Source organism: Narcine bancroftii, chromosome 1 (genome assembly GCF_036971445.1).
Source record: "Narcine bancroftii isolate sNarBan1 chromosome 1, sNarBan1.hap1, whole genome shotgun sequence".
NCBI classification, from domain to species: Eukaryota; Metazoa; Chordata; class Chondrichthyes; order Torpediniformes; family Narcinidae; genus Narcine; species Narcine bancroftii.
Genome location: NC_091469.1, coordinates 341,699,787 through 341,725,181, shown reverse-complemented (window position 1 = coordinate 341,725,181; position 25,395 = coordinate 341,699,787). Strand labels below are relative to the sequence as shown.

Sequence of the window (25,395 nt, the reverse complement as noted above, 5' to 3'; positions counted from 1 at the left end):
CTGAAATGAGCTATGTAAGAGTCAGACAACAGCCAAAAGCAGAAAAGGTCAAGCAAGAAGATAATGGCTCTTTTAAACAGTCACAGAACAAAGTACAATATCAGATGTAATGGTCCACATCACCAGCAGCTGGGCTCAAGCAGCAGCTAAATTGGCATGATACTTGTGGTAAATCAGTTCTACCACAATTGGCTGCTGCTGGCTAGACCACGCCTCCCGAGACTGATCTTATCCATAGCCCCTGGTATGTTGCCCATTCTCTTTGCCTTGATCAGTCAATGAGGTTGATGGTAGTTTTTTATCTTTAGTTAAAATAAAAGCCTGAAAGTTTCACAACAGCCTTTTGTGATTATTGATAGTACATCAATTTTATTAACTAAACATTTCAAAAAAAAAGCATGGAACAAACAGTACCTGAAACCTGACATTGACACACAGTTGCTGAACACCCCAAACCTTGGCTACGCTGCTTCGAAGATTTTCTGGCGGCAGCCGCGAACACCATCACCATGGAAACTAATGGACTGAGACTACTCCTCTCACATGTCAGGTGTTCCCGATGATCAGCGACAACAGCTTGAACCAAGCAACTATGAAGACTCCCAAGGCCCAGTATCACAGGAAGGTTAATGAGGTCTATGCCAGGCATCTCCTGGCCACCAGAAAACAACGACCTGGTGAATTAACTGCCAAGTACCAGCAGGCCCTCCAGATCCTGTGGAGAGTGTGTGACTGTAAGCTATGTCAGCTGCCCAGAATGCAGAGGATCTCATCAGAGACACATAAGGCCGGTATCCACTATGGGTACATACGGCAACAGTTATTGGAGCAAAAAGTTCTTGATTTCCAAATGGCAGTTGAACTTACAGAGATACTAGAGGTGGCCCTCCAGAACTCAGATGACCACTCTGCCTCTTGGTCACTGTGGGCATCACTGTCCAGGGACAGGGCATCGTCCCACCCCATCAGAGACTGGACCCCCTACACCGTCCCACTACTCTAGTGATCTGAACTCGGCCGCCATTGCGGGAGTTATCTCTAAGTGCTACTTTTGCAGGCAGGTTCAGCATCTGAGAAAACGTTTCCCTGCCAAGGATGCAGTGTGCTCCAGATGCCAGGAAAAGGGGCATTACACCAAACTCTGCCAGTCCAAACCATCCTTGTGGTCTAGCAGTGCTGCGTGTGGACAGTCACTACTATGGACAATGCCATCGGTGCCACCTTCCCTGCACTCCAGCGACACTATGAACTACTCATGCAGGCCGCCATTTTAGACTTTGCGCCAAATGCCACCTTTACAAACATGCAATGCTACGCGGGGTCGAAGCCAGCCATCTTGGGGCAGAGAGCAGCCATCTCGGGCGCAGAAGCACCCATCAGACTCGGACAATTAATCCACACTGGCCTCCATCACCATGAACCAGGAAGCCATGCATCAACTCGCCAGGTCCATGATGGACGTCCACGTAAATGGACACGATGTCAACTGTTTATTCAATAGCAGGAGTACAGGCAGCTTTATACACCCTGATACCGCTAAACAACTGTCCCTTGAAGTACAGCCTGTCAAGCACAGGACGTCACCCTCATCCAAATCATACATAGCAGCCACCCTGAGGTCCTGCATAGTGACCTTCACTGCTGGACTTCTAAACATTCAAAAAGTCACCTCCCTCACTGTCTGCAACAAACAGTTCACAGGCGGCCTTCTGTAGTCGACGTCTAGTCTCTCAATTCTCAAGGTCGCCCCCCACTTTCTGCTGTTCGCCAATCTCACCCCCAATTTCCAGTGGCCACCAGGAGTAGGTGGTACTATGCAGCTGACAGATGGAGGTCCAGTGCTTAATGGGTGAGGTCATCATTGAGGCTCTTGGAGGGTCCAGGTGATCGTGGTGAAGAGCGGGGATAAGAATAGGATGGTCATAGACTATGGCCAGACCATCAGCCAGTATACGCAGCTTGATCCTTTCCCCACATATCTGATATGATCAAGCAGATTGAACAATATCGGGTTTTCTTCACGACTGACCTGAAGTCGGCATATCACCAGCTTCTGATCCGCTCAGAGGACCGCCAGTATATGGCATTCGAAGCGGATGGTCGCCTCTACCACTTCCTCTGGGTCCCATTCTGTATCACAAATGAGGTCTCTGTTTTCCAGCGAGAGATGGACTGCAGCGATCTACAGGCCTAGTAACATCATCTACAGACGTTACTATCTGTGGCTACGACCTGCAGGATCATGATGTGAACCTCCACATGTTCCTCTGGGCAGTAAAATGCATGAATCTCACTTATAAATGTGTATTTCGAACAGCACGGCTAGCCATACTTGGCTGCATGGTTGAGAATGGCATAATTGACCCCAACCCAGACCGCATGTGCCTGTTGATGGAGCTACCCCTCCCACATGCCCTCAAAGCTCTGAAGAGATGCTTTGGATTCTTCTCATACTACGCTCAATGGGTCTCCAACTAACCGGGAAAGATATGCCCATTGGTCAAAGCTACAACGTTTCCCTTGTCAGCAGAAGTTCAAGCAGCCTTCAACACTATCATAGATGACATCGCCAAGGCAATCATGCATGCCACAGATGAATCCACACTGTTCCAAGTGGAGAGATGTGCATCTGACTTTGCCCATCGCCTTCTCACAAACTTTCCAAGGCCCTAAAATTTGCTGTCCCTCCATCAAGAAGGAGGCCCAGGCCATCGGGAGGCAGTATGCCACTGGAGGCACTATCTCCCCGGGAAACAGTTCAACCTCTTCATAGATAAGCAAGTGGTAGCATTCATGTTTAATAACAAGCAAAAGGGCAAAATCAAGAATGATAAGATCCTCAGGTGAAGAATCAAGTTGTCTACATGACATTCTCTAACAGCTTGGCAAACTTAAGGAGCCCCTGAGGAATTTGCGCTAGTGTTCAAAAGGTCACAATGCAGACTTTACACAATGACTTTTGCCATCCCGGAGTTGCTCAGTTTTTCCATTTTATCAAATCTCAGAATTTACCATACCCCATGGAGGAAGTTCGGACTACGACTAAAAATGGTCAGGTTTGTATCAAATGCACACCCCAATTCTACCGGCCGGACAAAACGCATCTGATCAAGGCTACCTGCCCCTTCGAGCACCTCAGCATCGATTCCTCCAACCGGTATGTCTACTTCCTTACAATCATTGATGAATACTCCCGTTTCCCTTTCACCATACCTTGACCAGACGTGACCATGGCCACAGATATAAAGACTCTCTTTGGGTACCCTGGCGGTGGTGCATCATTCATGAGTAATCAGTTGCGACAGTACCTACTGGCCAGGGGCATTGCCACGAGCAGGGCCACCAGCTAGAACCCTAGGGGTAACAGGCAGGTAGAAGGGGAGAATGCCACCTAGCACTGAGGTCATGGGGTCTCCATCACCCAATGGCAGGAAATCATCCCAGACGCACTGCACTCCATATGAACGGTCACCAATAATGTTCCTCATGAATGGATGTTTGTTTTCCCTAGGAAGTCTTCATCAGGGACTATGCTGCCCACCTGGCTCACCTCCCCAGGACCACTCCTGCTCTGGAAGCACTTCAGGCAATCTAAGACTGACCGGCTGGTCAAGATGGTCTGTGTTCTCCATGCGAACCCCCAGTATGCCTACATTGCCTTCCCTGATGAGCACGAAGACAGAAACTTGCTCCATTAGGGGCCTCCCCGAACAGCACTGACTTTCAACAGACAACCCCTTCCCCCAGACCCCCCACACATTTCAACCTTAAAAGTCCCAGAACTTGTAGCTGACAATCCCCTACCCCTGGCCACTGTTGTTACCAACTATGTACCAGCTCTACACTCCCCCACCACCCCACCTGTCCCCATCCCTCAACAAACTGTTAGCAGGCCAACCACATAAGCTGTTCAGGATATGATGGTAACGCCCCAACCAATGCCACATCACATGAGGCTCTTCTTAAAAAGGAGGGGTGAATGTGGTAAAGCACTGTTATGCCATGATTGGCTGCTGCCAGCTGGACATGCCTCTCAAGACCGATCTTACCCATAGCCCCTTGCATGTTCCCCATTCTCTTTGCTTCGATCAGTTAATGAGGTTGTAGGTAGTTCCTGTCTTTAGTTAATAAAAGCTTGATGGTTTCACAACATCAGCATTTTGTGATTATTGATGGTACATCAATACTTTTTCAGCTAAGGCATGCAAACCAGTTACTGTCTTCATTCTATAATATTATTTATATAATGACATTGGATCAGATGTAGACTGAGGAGTCACGTGATGGAGTAGTGGCCGGACGGTGAACTCCAGCCCTCTCCAGAAAAGTCGGGAAAAACAAGAGAAAATACAAAGGCACAGAAATAAAAGTTAAAGAAAAGTGAGTATAAAGGTGGAAAGAAGATGGCGACAAAAAAAGAAAAATCAAAATCAACGGTAAGAAGAGAGGAAGAGAAGACAACGGAGGAAGAAAGAGAAGGCCTTACCTGTCCGAAGAGGCCCGCTGTGGAGAGAGAAGCCCGCTTCCTCAGGTCGGTAGAAAAAGAACTACAACAATGGCTCGCAGAGCTGAGTAAAAGTGCGCAACCGCGCATGCGCGAGGAGTCGCGCATGCACGATGCGCATGAAAAAAAACACACCAACGGGAGGGGGGACCAGCTGGGGAGTCGATCTCCACAGCCGGCAACGACAGCTGCAGAACACCTGCAGCAAGAAGAGACCACAGAAAACAATGAAAACAAGAAAGAAGAGAAGGAAAGGGCAACAAAGAAACAACAGATGGCCAACCCAGAGGAAGAAGAAGAGGAAGAATACAGTGAAATAGATGAAGGGAAAGGCAAGGTAAATGATATACTTTCTCTTGTTAGAGGATACATGGAGTCATTTAAAGAATGGCAAACACAGGAATTCAATGATTTAAGAAGAAGAATAAACAACACAGAAAAGAAAATAAATAAAATGGATATGACCTTAACAGAAATGGGGAAAAAAATGGACAAGATGGAAGAACGGGCAATAGCAGCAGAAATGGAGGTAGAAGACTTAAAAAAGAAATTGGAGGAATCTAATAAAAAAACTAAAGAGACACAAGAATTACTAGCCCAAAAAATAGATATAATGGAAAATTATAACAGAAGAAATAACATAAAGATAGTGGGCCTTAAGGAAGATGTAGAAGGCAAGAATATGAGGGAGTTTATAAAAGAATGGATCCCTAAGGCCCTAGGATGTCCAGAACTACAGCAAGAAATGGAAATAGAAAGGGCACATAGAGCATTGGCCCCTAAACCACAACCACAACAAAAACCAAGATCTATTGTAGTAAAATTCCTAAGATATACTACAAGAGAAAAGGTACTGGAGAAGACAATGGAAAAAGTAAGAGAGGGCAACAAACCACTGGAGTATAAAGGGCAAAAAATCTTCATTTATCCAGATATAAGCTTTGAACTCCTAAAGAAGAGAAAAGAGTTCAATGCAGCAAAAGCGATTTTATGGAAGAAAGGATATAAATTTACACTGAAGCATCCTGCGGTATTGAAAATATTTATTCCAGGACAACAAAACAGACTATTCTCGGATCCAGAAGAAGCACGAAAATTTGCAGAACAATTACAAAAATAGACTGAGGGATGAAGACGGGTAATGAGAGCAAAAATTATCACGATTGATATGTATGTGGGTAAAGACAAAAATAGACTGAGGGATGAAGACGGGTAAGGAGGGTAAAAATGACCACGATTGATATGTATGCGGGTAAAGAGGTATAAGAGTGAATAGAGACAATGGGCATATGTGAAAGTATCTGTAATTAGAGGAAAACATAGAGAGTATAGACAAGAATTAATAAGGGAAGGTAATGGAATAGAGAGAATAAGGAGGGAACTAAAAGAGTGACCTTTGAGACATATAAAAAACGAAATCTTTTCTGGGGGGGGCTGGGTGGGGGGAAAAGAGCGGTCACTGCAAAATCAGTTGACGCTTGCGAGTGGATTCGCAAATCCAAATGGAGAGGGGAGATGTGGTTGTCCGACAAGGGATAAAGGGCAACTCAGGAGGGGAAGGGGAGATTGGGGATAAAGAAGATAGAAATAGGAGAATAAGGAAAATGTTGGATGTTGTAGGAATGTTGTCTGGTAAAGAGTTGAAAATAAGAAAACAGAAATGGAAAAGGAGGAAAGGTAATGATGGAAAAACGGAAAGAGAAGATAAACAAAATATAAAATGGCTACGCTGAACTATATGACTCTAAATATTAATGGAATACATAACCAAATTAAAAGGAAGAAACTACTAAATTTACTGAAAAAGGAAAAAATAGATATAGCATTTGTCCAAGAAACACATTTAACTGAATTGGAGCACAAGAAATTAAAGAGAGATTGGGTAGGACATGTAACAGCAGCATCGTATAATTCAAAAGCAAGAGGAGTGGCTATATTAATTAGCAAAAATGTGCCATTTAAAATAGAAGAGGAAATAATAGATCCAGCAGGGAGATATGTTATGATAAAATGTCAGATATATTCAGAGCTTTGGAATCTACTTAATATATATTCACCTAACGAAGAAGATCAAAAGTTTATGCAAGATATCTTTTTGAAGGTAGCTAATACGCAAGGGAACATACTAATAGGAGGGGATTTCAATCTGAATTTGGATCCAAATATGGATAAAACGGGGAAAAAAATTAACAGGAAGAACAAAGTAACCAAATTTATAATTAAATCAATGCAAGAAATGAAACTTGTGGACATATGGAGGAAACAAAACCCAAAAGAAAAGGAATACTCATACTACTCGACTAGACATAAAACATACTCAAGGATAGACCTATTCCTGTTATCAGCCCACATACAAGGGAGAGTTAGGAAAACGGAATATAAAGCTAGACTATTATCGGACCACTCACCCCTGTTATTGGCAATAGAGCTAGAAGACATCCCTCCAAGAATGTATAGATGGAGATTAAACCCCATGCTACTTAAAAGACAGGATTTTAGAGAATTTATTGAAAAACAATTAAAAATGTACTTTGAAGTAAATACGGAATCAGTGGAAGATAAGTTTATACTATGGGACGCAATGAAAGCATTCATTAGAGGGCAAATAATAAGTTATGCAACCAAGATGAAGAAGGACTATAATCAGGAAACAGAGCAGTTGGAAAGGGAAATAATAAACATAGAAAAAAAATTAGCAATAAAGGAAGATACAACCAAAAGAAGAGAATTGGCGGATAAAAAAATAAAATATGAAACATTACAAACATATAAGGTGGAGAAGAATATAATGAAGACAAAACAGAAATATTATGAACTAGGGGAAAAAACACACAAAATCCTAGCATGGCAGCTTAAGACAGAGCAAACTAAGAAAATGGTATTGGCAACAAGGAAAAAAGACAAACAAATTACATATAATCCAAAAGAAATTAAGGAAAACTTCAGAGAATTCTATGAACAATTATACCGAACCGAAAACGAAGGGAAAGAAGGGAAAATAGATGAATTTTTGACTAAAATTGAACTACCAAAACTACAAATAGAGGAACAAAATAAATTAACAGAACCATTTGGAACAGTAGAAATACAAGAGATAATAAAAAATTTACCAAATAATAAGACACCAGGAGAGGATGGACTCCCAATAGAATTCTACAAAACATTTAAAGACCTAATAATACCGCCCCTCCTGGATGTAATCAACCAGATTGATGAGACACAAAACTTACCAGATTCATGTAAAACAGCAATAATTACAGTGATACTAAAACAAGGGAAAGATCCACTCTCACCAGCGTCATATAGACCAATATCTCTGCTAAACACAGATTATAAGATAATAGCTAAACTATTAGCGAACAGATTAGCAGAACAGGTACCGAAAATGGTAAATTTAGACCAAACTGGATTTATCAAAAAAAGACGCACAACAGACAATATTTGTAAATTTATTAACTTAATTCATGCAGTAGAAGGAAATAAAGCACCGGCAGTAGCAGTTGCTTTAGACGCAGAGAAGGCCTTCGACAGAGTAGAATGGAATTACTTGTTCAAAGTATTGCAAAAATTCAGTTTACCGGAGAAGTATATTAATTGGATTAAAGCATTATATAAGGGACCGTTAGCGAAAGTGACAGTAAATGGACATGTATCAAAGCAATTTAACTTAAGCAGGTCAACGCGGCAGGGATGCCCACTATCACCATTATTGTTTGCGCTAGCTATAGAACCACTAGCAGAATCGATAAGAAGAGATAATAATATAAAAGGAATAAAAATAAAAGACAGGGAATATAAAATCAGTCTGTTTGCGGATGATGTGATAGTGTACTTAACAGAACCAGAACTATCAATAAAAGAACTATATAAGAAATTGAAGGAATATGGAGAAGTGTCGGGATACAAGATAAACGTAAATAAAAGTGAAGCAATGCCAATGAATAACGCGGATTTCTCAAAATTTAAGGAGGAATCCCCATTCAGATGGCAAACGCAGGCAATAAGATACCTAGGTGTGCAAATAAACAAAAATCTAGGCCAATTATATAAACTCAATTACAATCCACTAATGAAAAAATTACAGGACGATTTAGAGCATTGGAAAGAGCTACCACTAACACTGATAGGAAGGATAAACTGTATTAAAATGAACATTTTTCCAAGGATACTATACTTATTTCAGGCATTGCCAATACAACTGACAGAAAAATTCTTCAAAGAGTTAAAGAAAATAATAAGGAGATTTTTATGGAGAGGGGGGAAACCGAGGATAGCACTAGATAAATTAACAGAATGGTATAAACAAGGAGGCTTACAACTGACAAACTTCAAAAATTATTATAGAGCCGCACAATTAAGATACCTATCAGATTTTTATCAAACAAGGGAAAAACCAGACTGGACGAGATTAGAATTAGATAAAATAGGGGAAAAGATACCTGAACACATATTATATAAATGGGACGAAAAATTGGTACAACATAGAACTTCTCCAGTATTACAGCATCTCCTCAATATTTGGAAGAAGATTCATGCAGAAAGAAATAAAACAAATTATCAATTACCAAAACTAATATTGACGCAAAATAAGCTACTCCCTTTTACAATAGACAACCTTTCCTTTAGAAAATGGGAAAAAAAAGGGATTAAAAGAATAGAAAATTGTTTTTCAGGAAGTAGATTCTTATCCTTTGAACAAATGAGAGATAAGTACAATATAACTGGAGATATAGCGCTGGCATATTATCAACTGAGATCCTACTTGAAAGAGAAATTAGGAAGCAATTTGAGTTTACCAGAGGGAAGTAACCTTGAATATGTGATTACAGATACAATGTTAATCAAAAGATTTATAACAAATTAAACTGCAAGAAAAGGAGAATGAGGAAACAAATGGTAAAACTAAACAAAAATGGGAACAAGATTTAAATATAAAGATAAAAAAGGAAACATGGGAGAAGTTATGTTCTGGAACGATGAGAAATACAATAAATACGAGGCTACGTATGATACAATATAATTGGTTACACAGACTATACATTACACCGCAAAAGTTAAATAAATGGGACCCAACAGTATCTGATAGATGTTTTCGATGTAAAAAAGAAAGGGAAACAACAATTCATGCAATCTGGACATGTGAGAGAGTAGAAAAATTTTGGGATGATCTCAATCAGATATTAAATAAAATAACAGAAAACAATATACCAAAGAATCCAGAGATCTTTCTCCTAAGTAACATAAAAAATAAAGAATTTGGAATTGACTTGGAGGATGCACAAAAAAGATTTGTTAAGATAGCCCTAGCCGTAGCAAAAAAATGTATTATGTCAACCTGGAAATTGGAAGATAATTTGAAAATACAACAATGGTATATAGAAATGAATAAATGTATTCCATTAGAAAAAATAACATATAGTTTAAGAAATAATATTGAAATATTCGAACAAGTATGGGAGCCTTACATTAAATACAATAGCGAAAACCTACCGGGAACAAACATTACCTAAGTTGATGGAAGGAGAAGAAAAGAAAAGAATGGACTCAGTAGAATTTCTGGTGTATTTTTGTTGAATGACAACATGGTCTGACTGGCTTAATGCAACCTAGATTGTATACCTAAAATGGATGAGAGGGGGGGTGGGGGGGTGGCTTGGGAGGAGGGAGGTGGGGGGGGGGGAGAAAAAAAGACACTGTATATGTGTGAAAAAGAAAAAGTGTATATCATGGCTAATGTGATTTATGGTGTGAAAAATAAAAAATTTAAAAAATAAAAAAAAAAAGATCAGATGTAGACCAAGAACTGGTACATGGATGGGAGGAGTATGGAAGGCTATGGACTGGGTGCAGGTCAATGGGATTGGAAGAAAAATAGTTTGGCATAGACTAGAAGGGCCAAAGGTGCTTGTTTCTGTGCTGTAATGTTCTATGGTTCTAAATAGTGGGTTTTAAGAGAATACAATCCTGATGAAGGGTTTTTGGCCTGAAATGTTGATTGTGTTTTACATAAAAGCGCTGGAGAATCTCAGCAGGTCGCACAGTATTTTTCCCTCTCTCCATCTCCTTTCTCTAGCTCTCCACACCCTTGCCTTCCTTCTCCATTCAGAAAGCTGACTCCCTCCTCATCATTTCTCCGCTTTTTTCTTTTCCCCTCCCATCCATATCCATCTCTATTAGTTAGCCTGTGTTCCTCCTCCTGCGCCTTATTCCCTTCTCTCCTCTCCTCCCTCCCTACTCCCACTTTTATTCAGATGCTTGCCTGCTTTTTGCTCATAACTTGATGAAGGTCTCAGTCCTTGATCTCCTTAGTTATCCAAGGCTGGCAGCCCACGCTCTTACTGTACTTGCTTTCAACTGGAATACATGTTTGTTGAGCACTGTGAAAAATCTCTTTCAAAGTCCTCCACCGTTCTTCAAATGTCCCTCCATATATCCTGTGTTCCCAGTCTACCCTAGCTAACTCCTCCCTCATGGCCTTGCATTTTACCTTATTTAAACATAACACACTTGTCTTATTCAGAACTATTGTACCATCCATTTGTATGATAAACTCAATCATACTGTGATCACTCTTTTCAAGAGGATGTCTAACTACAAAATCATTAAATTTACCTGTCTCATTGCACAGGACCAGATCCAAGATAGCATGTTTCCTTGTAGATTCAGTGACATGCTGTTCAAGAAAACCATCATGTATGCATTCTATGAAGTCCTCCTCAAGGTTGCCTCGACCAACTTGATTCACCCAATCTATGTTCATGTTAAAGTCCCCCACGATAACTGCTGTTTCATTCTTACTTGCCTCCAATATTTCTTGATTTATTGCCACTGCAATGTTATTATTGGTTGGCCTATTGACAATGTCCACTAGTGATTTTTTTCCCTTTACTATTCAAGGATTTTAAAGGAAATTTCTTATCAACAATGCTATATTTGAACGAGCAGCGAGGTCTTAAGTCTGAGAGAAAGGAGGTGGTTGCCGACATAACAAAAATTATGAAATGCTTTTTATGGATGGGTAATAATTGTGCAGATGGTTATGCACTGCCTATGTAGGGAAGATGAGTAACATTAATGTGCAGATATATGTTGATGCCGATGTGTATGATCATGTGAGGGTGTGGTATTTGTAGAGGAGGTACTATTTGTGAGGTGGGGTGGCAGGGGAATGATGTTCATGCAGACATTCCTTGTTTGAAATAATGTCTGTAACAAGTATCTGTATTCAGTCAGTCACAGTTCTACACATAGCTGATATATGTTAATCATTTCCAGTCTTTCCTTTGTGGTTAGGTATGCTCTGCTTGTGTTTTTTATATATATATATCTTTGCAATCATTGAACAACACTGATAAAATGTGATTTAAAACAGCCATTCATAGTGAGGGAGAAACAACCCCCACCAGGGACAACAGCACATTGAAGAGTGTAAACATGCCAGTTTACCTCACGTAACTTAAATATTTTTAATGGTTTTTTTTAATGTAGTGAGTAGAAGAGAAGTAAGGAAGAAACCAAAACTTGACTGCTTCACAGAGAAGGGGGCCCTTAAACTTTAAGCAGAATCCTTGGGGGTCCATAGCCAAAAAAAAAGGTTGAGAATGGCTGATTGTGGGATATCATATGATGCGCCGGTGTTAGGATGTGAATCCTAACTCCCATGCGAAATCATCCAAAAAAGTTCAGTTAGGAAATGTTTTAATCATTAAAAAACAGATTAAAGTTCATTTAAACACTTTTAAAGCAATCTCTACTATGCCTCCTAAGGAGAACAAAGCTGGAACTATTAACATGGGAGCCTGACGAGATGGGAGAACAAAAGAAGAAATAAAGCTTACTGGAGCTATGAGACTCAAGACCTCGCTGTTGGAGTTCCAACTGCTCCCTGGTGAGTGAACTGTTTGCAGCCTCCTCTCTTGATGTCACTCTCTCTCAACAATGGAGATGGCATCGAAGAGGAAAAAAAAACAGAAGTGACGTGGTGCACATGCGCAAACAACAGAGGTCTTCAGCGACAGCATCACACTCCTAGACATCAATTAGCAAGGAGGAGGAAGATTCACAAGAAGAGGAGGCATAGAGAGAGAAAAGTACTAGGTTTGCCAAGCCAAAGCTAAGAAAAAGATGACTGTCAGTGAGTTGTGATTTAATATAAAGAGGGAAATAAATAATTAGAAGCTGTTAATAAAATAGAGAAAAAAGTTGAATAAACTAGAAGACTCATCACAAAGGGTAAAGGAAGATTTGAAACATGGAAAATAGAATTACCTTTGTTGAAGATACTACCACTTCTTTGACAATGGAAAATAAAAAGTTGCAGTAAAAGGTGGATGTCTTGGAAAACTTTAGTAGGAGAAATAATATTGAGATTGTGGGACTCAAAGAAGGCGTTGAAAAATAAGATATGTCTCTTTTCTTCTGGAATGGAATGAAATATTTGGTGCTGAAAGTTTTGACCATCCCATAGAGATAGAAAGAGCACATAGAGCTTTGAACCCTAAACCTCCTCTGAATCAAAGCCCACATTCTATATTGGTTAAGATTCTTCGTCTCCAAGATAAAGATAAGATTTTGTTATTGGCAGCAGCAAAGATGAGAGTGACGGGGGTGCCAATTGAGTATAAAGGTGCGAGAGTTTTATCTTATTCAGATATAAATGGTGACCTACTTAAACGGAGAAGAGAATTCAATCTGGTTAAGAAAACTTTATGGGAGAAGGGATACAGATTTGTTCTGCATCATCCAGCAAAGTAGAAGATTTTTATACCGAGTGAAGAAAATAAATTCTCTCAATTGTTGGTCACCCAATTGTTCAGAGGGAGTGATATTTCAAGACTTTTTGTTGTTCTGACAGTTTTTTTTTTGATGGATTGATCTTATTGGTTGTTTAAGCAATGAGGAGAGATTTAAAATGTCTTAAATGGTTCTTTCTCTCCTCTACTTATGCAATATTGTAATATTAAGGTAACATATTTACATTTTTTCCTCTACTTCTAATTCTTTTTAGGTAAAGTATTTTGAATTATGATTTAACGATTCAATGTAATAGTACTGGGGTGTTGGGGAAGGTAGGAGATTCTGACCTGTGATGTGTCATGTGGATACTCATGTGCTTTTTACTCAAGCAGACATGATCCTTATTCTAGAATATTTATTTTTAATTCCCGCCCAAATATTAGGTAGGATATTAGATGAGGAATACAAAGCTAGTATACTATCAGATAATTCACCACTATTATTGACTTTTACAATGTCAGATAAAGAGAAATTGGTATATAAATGGAGATAAGATTCAACATTATTGAAAAAGGACTTTAGTGACTTTGTCAGGAGAAAATTAGGTTGTTTTGTGATACAAACTTAACTTCAGTTGAGAATAAATTCATAATTTGGGTCAAATTATAAGTTTTACTACTAAGGTTAAGAAGGATTATGAAAAGGAACCGTTGGAACAGGAGATAACAACATTGGAAAAAAGACCTTCAGTTGACGAGCGTAAACAACTAATTAACAAAAAGCTTCAATTTAATACATTGCAAACTTTTAGAACTGAAAAAATGATCACAAGAACTAAACAGAGGCATTATGAATTAGGGGAACATGCACATAAAGTACTTGAGTGGCAAATGAAAGCTGAACATGCATCAAGAACGATTAATGAAATTAAAGATGATTCTAATATCGTGACTTACAAACGCCAAGAGATAAATTAAACTTTTTAAAATTTCTACTCAAAACTCTATGGTTCAGAATCGTTAAAGGATTAGAATAAAATACATAGGTATTTATCCAATAGGGATTTATCTAAGTTTAGCAGATAGAGCTGAGTGCTCCATTTACACAATTCGAGGTAAAACAGGCAGTAAGATCATTCCAAAGTAAGAAATTCTCCCTGAGTTTTATAAGGAATTCACGCAGAATTGGTCGCTATTTTTATGGAAATGTTGACTCAAGCTGCGAGGACTCCACCTTACAAGATTCATTTTCTACAACAATAATTATTGTGATACTGAAGAAAGGATAAAGATCGCTTAAAATTTTCCTCATATAGGCCAATTTCGTTATTAAATGCAGATTATCAAATAGTGGGAAAAATTTTGGCAAACAGAATTACTAATTTATTGCCTAAATTAATAAATATCGATCAGACTGGATTTGTTAAACAAAGACTTTTGGCAGATAATGTTGCTAGACTCATTAGTATTATTCATGTAGCACAAAAAAATGGAAATTTCAGTGTACCCTTACCTTTAGATGCTGAAAAAGCCTTTGATAGAGTGAGACATTTTGTTTAAAGTTTTGGACAAATTTTGGTTCAGCCAAACTATTATAAATTAGATCAGGGCATTATTACACAACCCTAAAATGAAGTGGTAACTAATGGACAAATATCCAGTACCTTTTCTTTGGCGAGATCCAGTAGACAAGGCTGTCCTTTATCCCCGGCTTTATTTATTCTAGCTTATAGCCATTGGCTGAGGTAATTAGGAGTGATGTAGCTATTAAAGGATTTAAGGTTGGTCAAGAGGAGTATAAAATAAGTTTATTTGCGCATGATATTTTGATTTATTTGTCTGAACCGGAGACCTCTATCTAGACTACATTTAAGTTTGGAAGAATATGGAAAACTTTCAGGCTAAAGATTAATTGGGATAAAAGTGAGGTTATGTCTCTTACTCAAGGTGATTACAGTCTCTGCTGAAGGAATAGTCCATTAAATGGCCAAAATAATATTTGGGTATTAGGGTTGATAATCATTTAAATAATTTTTTACAAATTGAACTATGTACCATTGCTTGAAAAAGTAGAAGAGAACTTAAAGAAATAGATTACTCCCCCAATAACATGAGTAGGCCGAGTACATTGTAGTAGGATGAACATTTTTCTGTGGGTACAGTATCTTTTTCAAACATTGCCAGCAATGTTACCACAAAAGTTTTTTTTCAAGAACGTAATAAATATATTAGAATTTTTTTTGTGGAAAGGAAAGATGTCTAGGGTATCTATAGAAAAATTAACATGGGAGTATAAAATCACAGGCTTGCAACTCCCCCATTTTAAAAACTATTAGCAGGTAGCTCAATTGAAATTTCTTTCTTCTTTATTTGAGGGATCGAAACTAACAGCTTGGGTTCAAATAGGATTGGACAAAATAGGAAAGAATTTAGCAGAAGAGTTTATTTATAAATGGTATTCAAAATTGGTAAGGTGTGAGAGAAGCACCCTTGCTTGAACACTGGATAAATATCTGGACAATGTTGAATAATGAAATTGGTTCAAAGGGTAGTATCTCTCCTAAAACACTTCTATTTCAAAACAATTTTATACCTTTTACAGAGGATAATCAATTTATGAATATTTGGTTCCATAATAGAATTAGAACAGAGGAAGATTATTTTGAATAAGGTCAATTGATGTAATTTCAGCAATTCAGAAATAAGTATGGAATATCTCAAAATACACTTTATTGTTATTTGCAACTGAGAAAATATCTACAAAAAACGTTAGGTACTAGTATGATGTTACTGACTTGCAGTGAGATGGAGTTTCTTATTAAGAAAGCTGCACCAAGAAATTTATTTCTAGTCCTCAGGCTACAGGCAGGTACCACAAAAAAGGGACTTCATAAGCCAAGATAGAAATGGGAGGAGGACTTGAATATTGTGATTGGTGAGAAATGATGGGTTGAACTCTACCATGATTGTATGGGAAATATTATTAATGTTAGATATAGTTTTGTTCAATACAATTATTTGCATCATATATACTTGACTTCAAAAATTGCATCAAATTACATTGGATTTATCCGATCAACATTTTAGATGTGGTGGTGAGATAGGTGCCTTCTTACATTCTTCTTACATTTTTGGGACGATCTGGGAAAGTTTTGGGGACAAATTACAGATATTGATTTTGCACAAAATCCAGTTTTTTTTTTAATTGGGGAATATAGAAGGAACAAGACCTACATTAAAATTATTATTTCACTAAATTAAGTTTGTTAAAATTGCATGAAAGTGTATTGCTGTGGCCTGGAAATGAGATGTTTATTTAGGTAATGGAAAGATGGCACTTGGAGATACAAAGCTGTATCCCCCTTGGAGAAAATTACATACAAGAGAAATAAATATTATTTTTTTGTATAGATTGGAGCCCATTTATGCAAGAGTTAGGGATAAATATATAAGAGTGCTTGTGGCCTCTTTAGTCCTGTATTGATCTTCTTCCCTGAAGCCATGTACATATATCAATGCCTTGTGATTCAAGCATGCGAGACAATCCTCTGTGAAATCCAGACTGATGCTATTCTTTTTTATCTTTGGTTTTCTTTCTTTTTATTTATTTTCTAACTTATCATATTATATTGACAGTATTTTATTTAGTGTGAGGGGGGGTTATAATTTCCAAATAATTAATCTATTTCCTGTTTTACTTAAGCACTGTTTGCATTAATTGTATAATTCCGTGGTTGGAAACTTTAAATAAAATATTCAAAAAAAGAGAATGGCTGATTTAAACAGTACGAGTGATCTATGAGCTTGCGATCTCAAAAAGTTCTTTAGAATTTTACAATTCATTGGAATCATAACCTGAAGATGCTGAAGATCCAGCTGCGCTGGGTGGGTCACGTCTCCAGAATGGAGGACCATCGCCTTCCCAAGATCGTGTTATATGGCGAGCTCTCCACTGGCCACCGTGACAGAGGTGCACCAAAGAAGAGGTACAAGGACTGCCTAAAGAAATCTCTTGGTGCCTGCCACATTGACCACCGCCAGTGGGCTGATATCGCCTCAAACCGTGCATCTTGGCGCCTCACAATTTGCCGGGCAGCAACCTCCTTTGAAGAAGACCGCAGAGCCCACCTCACTGAAAAAAAGGCAAAGGAGGAAAAACCCAACACCCAACCCCAACCAACCAATTTTCCCCTGCAGCCGCTGCAACCGTGTCTGCCTGTCCCGCATCGGACTGGTCAGCCACAAACGAGCCTGCAGCTGACGTGGACTTTTACCCCCTCCATAAATCTTCGTCCGCGAAGCCAAGCCAAAGAAAGAAGTCAAAATGTATAAGTTGTATGAAAAGGTGCCATTTTTTTCTTTGAGGAGATTTTGGAATGAACACTAAACATGGGCATTGTTTTAAAAATGTTTCTTGCTCACATCTATGAAGAATTAAGAGATTTTAGAGATGATACAAGTCTAAAACCTGAATTTTAAGTTGGCTTAAAATATAATTAGGCGACAGTGAGAAAAGATTCTTCTGCCTAATGTTAAGTAACAAAATAAACAAGTGACAATTAATTTTCTCAGTCATATTCAGTTTTATCTGAAGGAATCTGAAGGTGTTGAAAGAAACAGCATGTTCAAATAGAATGGGTTTATTTTCAAGCACCTTATCTTTGTCTCTTTCACCATCTTTCTTTATTTCACGCATCCACAGGTAGAAATGATTACCTAATGTTTCGGGTCTGAACCCTTTCTCAAGATTAATATAAACCAGGAAATATTAAAAACATAAAGGATGTAAGAAGCTGAGAGAGTATAGAAGAAGGTTTGAGAGGGCTCCACCCTCCCGCCCCCTTACACATTTCCTGTTGAAATCACAGAAAGTGCAAAATCTGTCCCATGATCTCCTCTCTCACCTCCATCTGGAGCCATAAACAGACTAACCAGGTGAAGTAGAGCTTTACATGCTCATCATCCAATCTAATCCACTGCATTCAGTGTACCCACTTTGAACTCCTCCACATCGGTGAGACTCAAAGCTAAATGGGTGACCTCTTTGCCAAACATTCTGTGTGTAGATCTAAACTTGACCTTCCTGTAGCCATCCATTTCAACTCCCAAACCATTCCTGCAGTGCATGTTTGTCCTCGGCGGTCCTCGGCCTCATTCGAGACTGGTATAGTGCCAAAGGATTGGCATATTGCACATGTGGTTCATTTGTTTAAAAAGGGTTTGAGGATCAAGCTTAGCAATTATAGGCCTGTAAGACTTATGTCTAAGTTAATGGAAAGTGTTCTTAGAGAGAATATATATAAGTATGTGGAGAGATAGGGTCTGATCAGGAATACTCAACATAGATTAGTGCATGGAAGGTCATGTTTGACCAATCTTGTTGAATTTTTTGAAGAGGTGACTAGGAATGTTGATGAAGGTCAATATGGATATCCATAAGGTTCCGCACGGAAGGTTAGTTAGGAAGGTTCAGTTGTTAGGTATTAATTTTAAGAAAGTCAAATGGATTCAACAGTGGCTGGAAGGGAGATGGCATAGAGTCATAGTGGGTAACTATTTGTCAGGCTGGAGGCCGGTGACAAGCGGTATGCCTCAGGGATCTGTATTGGGTCCTTTGCTGTTTGTCATATACATTAATGATCTGGCTGATGGGGAGGTAAATTGGATTAGTAAATATGCAGATGATACTAAAATAGGTGGAATTGTGGATAATGAAGAAGGTTTTCAGAGATTGCAGAAGGATTTGGACTGCTTAGAAGAGTGGGCTGAAAGATGGCAGATGGAGTTTAATGATGATAAGTGTGAAGTGCTTCATTTTGGAAGGAATAATCAAAACAGGACGTACATAGTAAATGGGAGGGCGTTGAAGGATGCAGTGGAGCAGAAAGATCTAGGAATAACAATGCAGAATCTCATGTGATTAGGGTGGTGAAGAAGGCTTTTAGTATGCGGGCCTTTATAAATCAAAACATAGATTACAGGAGTTGGGAGGTGATGTTGAGACTGTTCAGGGCATTGGTGAGGCCAAATTTAGAGTACAGTGTGTGGTTCTCATCACTGAATTATAGGAAGGATTTCAACAAGGCAGAGAGAGTGCAGAGAAGTTTACAAAAATGTTACTTGGGTTTCAGAATCTAGATTACAAAGAAAGATAGTGAGGGTAGTGTAGGTCACAAAAAAACCACAAACACTTTACAAAACAAATCTCATAAAATACCAGAGCTCTGCTCAAGCCAGACAGTCCAGGCTGCAAAAACTTTGAAGAATGCCTATAGAGACTGCACAAGTAGGTGTTGATTAGAGTATGGAGTATTAGAGTATAGATGTGGAGTATGGATTATTGTTTTGAAAGCAATAGATGAATGGACTCAGAAGTTTGGGTCCGGTGTCACAATCTGTCTGCTTCCAGTTTGCTGTTCTAAGAAGGTAATGTGGTTTTCCAAGGGGGGGGGGGGGGGGGGAGAGAGAGAGAGAGAGAGAGAGAGAGAGAGAGAGAGAGAGAGAGAGAAGAGAGAGAGAACTGGTTTCTGCAGTCATGGCAAGCTGGCAGCTTGTTGAAACCCCATTTTTAAAGATGGGTTGTGAATTCTGAGTTCAGCCTGTTGAAAATCCTTGTAGTCCATACAAGAGGAAATGGCTGGCTAGAGGGTGTCACCTGAAATAAGGGAAACAAAAGGAACTCTGTGGTGACCTGCAGAAGAAGAGGTTATCATTTGGAAAACCCTGATGGGGCAAGTTTTCTAAACTTATACACATTACATACACGTACACTTAGAATCAGAAGGAGGTTAAGTTAATAGTAATAAGTTAAAATTTGATCCTGTTTTTATGTTTAAAGAAAATTAAAAATGACTTTTGTTTAAGTAACTATTTGTCTTGGTGAATTTCTATTGCTGCTGGGTTTTGGGGTCCTCTGGGCTCATAACACTTGCCCAAAGGTTCTTGTAGATTTTTTAAGTTTTCCCATTCTTCAAATTTCCCTCCATTCTTGACAACTGTGTATGCATGAGTTTTAAGTTGAGGACTTTCGTTATTCCTAAGTTACACACAGCTGGCTCTCCTTTCCCTTGCTATCCTTGTTTTAATTAGATTTTAATTGTTTAATTTTTATTGTTTTGAATTGGCTTTGAAGAAGTCAATCTTGTTATCTTTGAGTAAAGTAATATGTAATTTTATTACAGATAGGGAGAGTTGAAGACCAAAACAAGGTCATAATATATATTATCACCATAATATATATTATCACCTGAAAAATAGCCAAAAGATGAAAAGGGAATACTGACAATGTTCATATACCCATTTTTATAATGATACATTGTGATTTTTCCTATTTGTTGAATTTAAAAATTGGGTAGGCAGTAAAGATACAGAATGGTTTACCATGTTAATTAAACCCTGTACTGAAGAATTGTTATTCCCAACAGGCTTGTCTTTGTCAAATTAATAATTCTAATGTATTATTTGCAGAGTCTGATCATGAGGCTTCCCAAAAATTGCTAAACTGTAGTTAATAAATTGTAAACAATTAAGGATAACTCATTCTCAAAGTGGTGAAAATATACAACACATGAACAGTTTGAAAGGTTGTAGATTAGTTGGGAGTACAATTAAAAGTATATATATTGCATGAAAATAATGACTGATTAACAAATGATGAATAAGATATTGTGATTAAGGAAGAAATCATATGGGCAAAGGAAGAAAAGGACATGAAACTTAAAAGTTTTGACATTGGGTTTCAAGCAGAGGTCCAAAGGAACAGTTTGAGCCCCTGTTGTCTGACATTTTACTGGAGAAATAAAATGTACACACAAAACAACCTGTGATGCAGATAAGGGAAAATTAAACAGATAAAATTGTTACATTAATTACATTACTGTTCTCAGATTACACAAAGGGTTAAGAGCAGGGTGAAGAGGTATGTGAGGAGGTTGAGTGCCTATACAGACAGGTTGAATGAAAATGTGAAAGAACAGGGCAAATGAAATCTAATGTGAAACAACGCGAGGTCATTGAATTTGACAGTGAATAAAAGAATGGGGAGGATTTTTAAATGATGAAAAATTGAAAATATTGGTACTCAGAAGAACCTGGATGTCCTGATATAAAAATTTTTGAAAGCTTCAGATCAAACACAGCAAGCCATTAGACATGCAGATGGAATAAAGTGACATTTTATGAAAACAATTACTTTGGTCCACCATCTGCACTGATGATCAATAATTTGATTTTACATAAATCATATCCATTTGATTATATCCACATTTTTATCAGTTCTCCCCCACACTGGGCAAAATGTGCCACCCACCTACAACTATTTAAGTTACCAATCTGCAAATTTCTGGGGTGTGGGAACAGTGTGCAAACTCCATACAGACAGCATTAGAGGCCAGCAATGCACCTAGATATGTCAGATAGTGAGACTCAAAATGAGATGGAGAGAGACTCCAAGTGCAAGAAAAAATATAGAAGTACAAACATCTGCTTCCAATTTTGCAGGGCCCCGATGAGACTGTGCCTGAAATATACCATAGGTATAGGTCAAAATGTATACGAGAAGGAATTAGGCAAAGATTCATAGGATGACAAGTTTCTCATATGCAGGACTGTGCCTGCATGCTCAAGTTTAGAAGAAGGAGAACTGATCCCACTGAAATATACAAAATTCTTTGGGGGGTCAACAGAGAAGATGCAAGGATGTTCTTTTCCTGGCTGGGGTGTTGAGATCTTTAAGGAGCCACCTATTCGTGACTGAAATGAGAGAAAATTTCTTCCCCAAGGGGATAACAGATATTCAGAATTCTCAACCCAACAGATTCAGTCACTGAATATGTTAAAGATATAATCTATAAATGGTGAGTTATTAAAAGAACCAAAGGACATGTGAACTAAATGAATGGAATGTAGTCATTACAGCAGGCAGTACAGTATAGTTGCAACTCCTACTCTTTTAGCCATATACATTTCCTCATATCCGAAGATCTAAATATTGAAAAGATTAAAAAAACAAACTTATTTGCAGCGCCAACATGAGGTTGAAAAAAAATTTATCACCCGACTTGCCCATGTGGGGCTCTGACGTTCTGTTGCCGCCAATTTTGTGTCAGAATTAGCCAGGAAGACAGACACTGAATGCTGGATGTCGCCTCAGAGAAGCAGGCTAGAATTTCGAGCCATCAGTGAGTGACTGGAGGAAGTCGGTGGGTCATGCAGCACATGGGAAAAAATTAGGTGCAAAGCATCCCTTAAACCAAAGGCATGAACGCTGATTCCCCTTTTTTAAGGTAACACCTTCCCCTCTCTCTTTACATTTCTACTTTACCCTCCGCTGTACTTGCTTTATAAACTGTGCGCAGCTGGCTCCCAGCTTCAAGCAGTTGGAAGAATCTTTGTCCCATGATCATCGAGGAGAGCAGACTCTCGGGCAGGAGCAGGGTCATCAGGCTCCCAGGCAGGAATGGGGACCATAGTCGGGATCGGCAGCAGTGGAGGGGGGGGGGGGGTGGTGGAGGTGTCGAGAGCTGGCAACGTCTGATGCTAACTGTGTTGTTTTGGGGTTTTTTTTTAGTTTTGTTCCGATAACCAAAAAAAACCCAAAACACAAACAACGCCTGGCCTCAAGCATTTCGGATACAGGAAAATGTACTGTAATTAAAACCTTGTACACTGTCCACAAATCTTCAGTGAAAAAATAATCTAAATGTCAGCAAAGCTAATCCACTCCATACTGATCTGTCATGATCTTTCGATGTGTTTGATAATCCATATTTAATATCATATATCTGATAAGAAATTATTTAAAAATCTCACCTGGTTCATTTCAACAAATGTCAATGGATATTTTGACTTGACAGGGGCAATAAATGAGAGAGAACTAACCATTTCTGCAACATTCTGTAACTGTAAAATAAAACCATTAATCACATTTAAAATAATCAAAATACCTTTAGAATATTCCTTTTACAAAATACAATTATCCAATTTTGAACAATGATTTGATACTGCTCAACATAAAGACAGTGAGTCTTCCTTATGGGCTAACAACTTATGTGAAAACAGTGACAGGACAATTTGCCAATTTGGTCAGAAGCTTATGCATTCACCCAAAATAATCACTTCCAAGTCTGAATCCACTGAGCTAGCAAAATCTTGGTAGTTTCCCATCCACAGTGGGTGATGTGAGGTAATCATATCCAGCTGCTTGGTCAGTTAAAGAGGAACTGAATAGGTTCTCCACAAATTTCACACTCCTGTATCATGAAGTGTAGCTGTTTGTCTCACAATTGCATTCATAGTATTTTGATGTTCTGCTGGCTGCTGCTGCTGGAGAGGTTACGCTCAAAGAAGAGACACACACTGGGAGTGAATTCAACAATGGTTTATCGTGCTGGCAGCTCTACTTATAAAGGGCTCAGAAGTCCATCTCTGATGTCATCATCCCACCCGACTGGTGGCATTACGATCCGCTTCCTGAGATTAGTTGTTTAGTGCTATCCGGGGACCGGCCAGTTAGTGAGCCCCTCTCATCCCCGGGTCTGGCTGCTTTCCTAGCTCCACCCGATTGGCTGCCGCTGGCCAACCCACTGGAGTGGGGCGCTGCAGCTGCAGGCTGCTGAGTCAGGTGCCAACTTCGAAGAGCATAGGGGGCAGGTCATGGTTCAGGTGGTCAGCTAAGGAATGGCGGATTGAGCCAGTCCAGGGTGAAAGTCTCGGTTTCCCTCCCAATATCCAAAAGACATGTTGACCCGTTGTGTCATATAACTTTGTATGGACTTTCGTAAGGTCTCTGTAGTGGGGGTCTGTGTGCCCCCGCATCTGGCAAACACATATTTATGAGTCTCAAGTTCTTTAGGTATGAATGCCATCTGAGTCGTGCTGCTTTGGCTTTGTAGGGGCGAGTGTGCCTCGGTGGTCCCGCTGGTGGGACATGGCGGCCGTAGGGAAATTGTCTCCAGTGTCTGGTGGATAGGAATTCCCCTGGAATCACTAATCGTGCGCTGTACACCATTTCGGCTGCAGAAACCTATAGGTCCTCTTCAGGAGCGGCCCGGATCCCCAGGAGTACTCACGGGAGTTCATCCACCCAGTTAGGGCCATTGAGTCTGGCCATGAGAGCTGCAATATGATGGAATCACTCCACCAAACATTTGGCTTGAGGGTGGTAAGCCATGGTATGGTGGAGCTGAGTACACAGGGCTTAGTGAGATTAGACCAGAGGCTGGGGGTAAATTGGGAGCCCCTGTCTGAGGTTATATGCTCTGGAATCCCAAACCTAGCCACCCAGTTGTGCAGGACGGCCCTGGCGCATGTTTCCTCAGAGGTCTTAGGCAAAGGGATGGCTTCTGGCCATCTGGTCGACCTGTCTACTAGGGTCAGTAATTAGTGTGCACCTCTGGATATTGCTAAGGGGCCCACCAGATCAAAATGGACATGGCTGAAACAGCATCGAGGCAGATGAAATGACTGCAGAGGGGTTTTAGTGTGGGTATGGATTTTTGAGGTCTGGCACAGTGTACAATTCATGACCCACTGGCTGACCTCTTTGCAGAAGCCAAATCAACTAGCAACCATTTTGACAGTCGTATGGATAGCGGGGGTGTGCCAGGTTGTGTACCTCCTCGAAAACGCGCCTCCTCCAGGTAGTGGGAATGATGGGATGAGGCTTATCCATAGACGTGTTGCACAGGACGGTCTGCTCCCCAAGGCCAAGATGTACCCTCTCCAACTGTAGGCCGGTAATCGCAGTGCAATATGTGTTGATGTCCTTGTCCCTGCCTGTGCTTCAGCCTGACATTTATAGTCAATGCTAGATGTTGAGGTGTAATGCGGGATGTGACAAGGCATGTTGGATTTTCCTGCAATGTGCTGAATGTCAATAGAAAATTCTGAAATATATGAGATGTGCCTTTGTTGCCTGGCTGACCCCGGGTTGAAATCCTTAGTGAAGGTGAAGGTGAGTGGCTTGTAGTCTGTAAAAATTGGAACTTCCTGCCCTGAAAGAAGTTTCTAAAATGTCTGATTGCCAAGAGTTCTCTATCAAAAGCACTATATTTCAGTTCAAATGCCTACTAAAAAATGCAAGGGGTTGCCAGTGTCCACTCATCTACTGTTCTAAGACTCCCCCTACTGCTATATCAGAAGTCTCCACTGTGAGAG

General features: G+C 39.5%; 1 protein-coding gene across 7 annotated transcripts in view; it reads right to left on the bottom strand.

Annotated features, from left to right (window-relative positions):
- glb1 (galactosidase, beta 1) overlaps window positions 1-25,395 on the bottom strand; it is a 126,592-nt gene that overhangs the window by 47,144 nt on the left and 54,053 nt on the right. For 6 of the 7 annotated variants that reach the window (XR_011348447.1, XM_069910134.1, XM_069910135.1 and 3 more), the window contains one exon: window positions 23,050-23,139. Coding sequence is in view for 6 of the 7 variants with exons in the window: in XM_069910134.1 (XP_069766235.1) it covers window positions 23,050-23,139 (90 nt within the window). In the remaining variant the exon portion in view is untranslated. The remainder of the gene's footprint in view (window positions 1-23,049; window positions 23,140-25,395) is intronic. The other variant, XM_069910136.1, reaches the window with a different exon arrangement.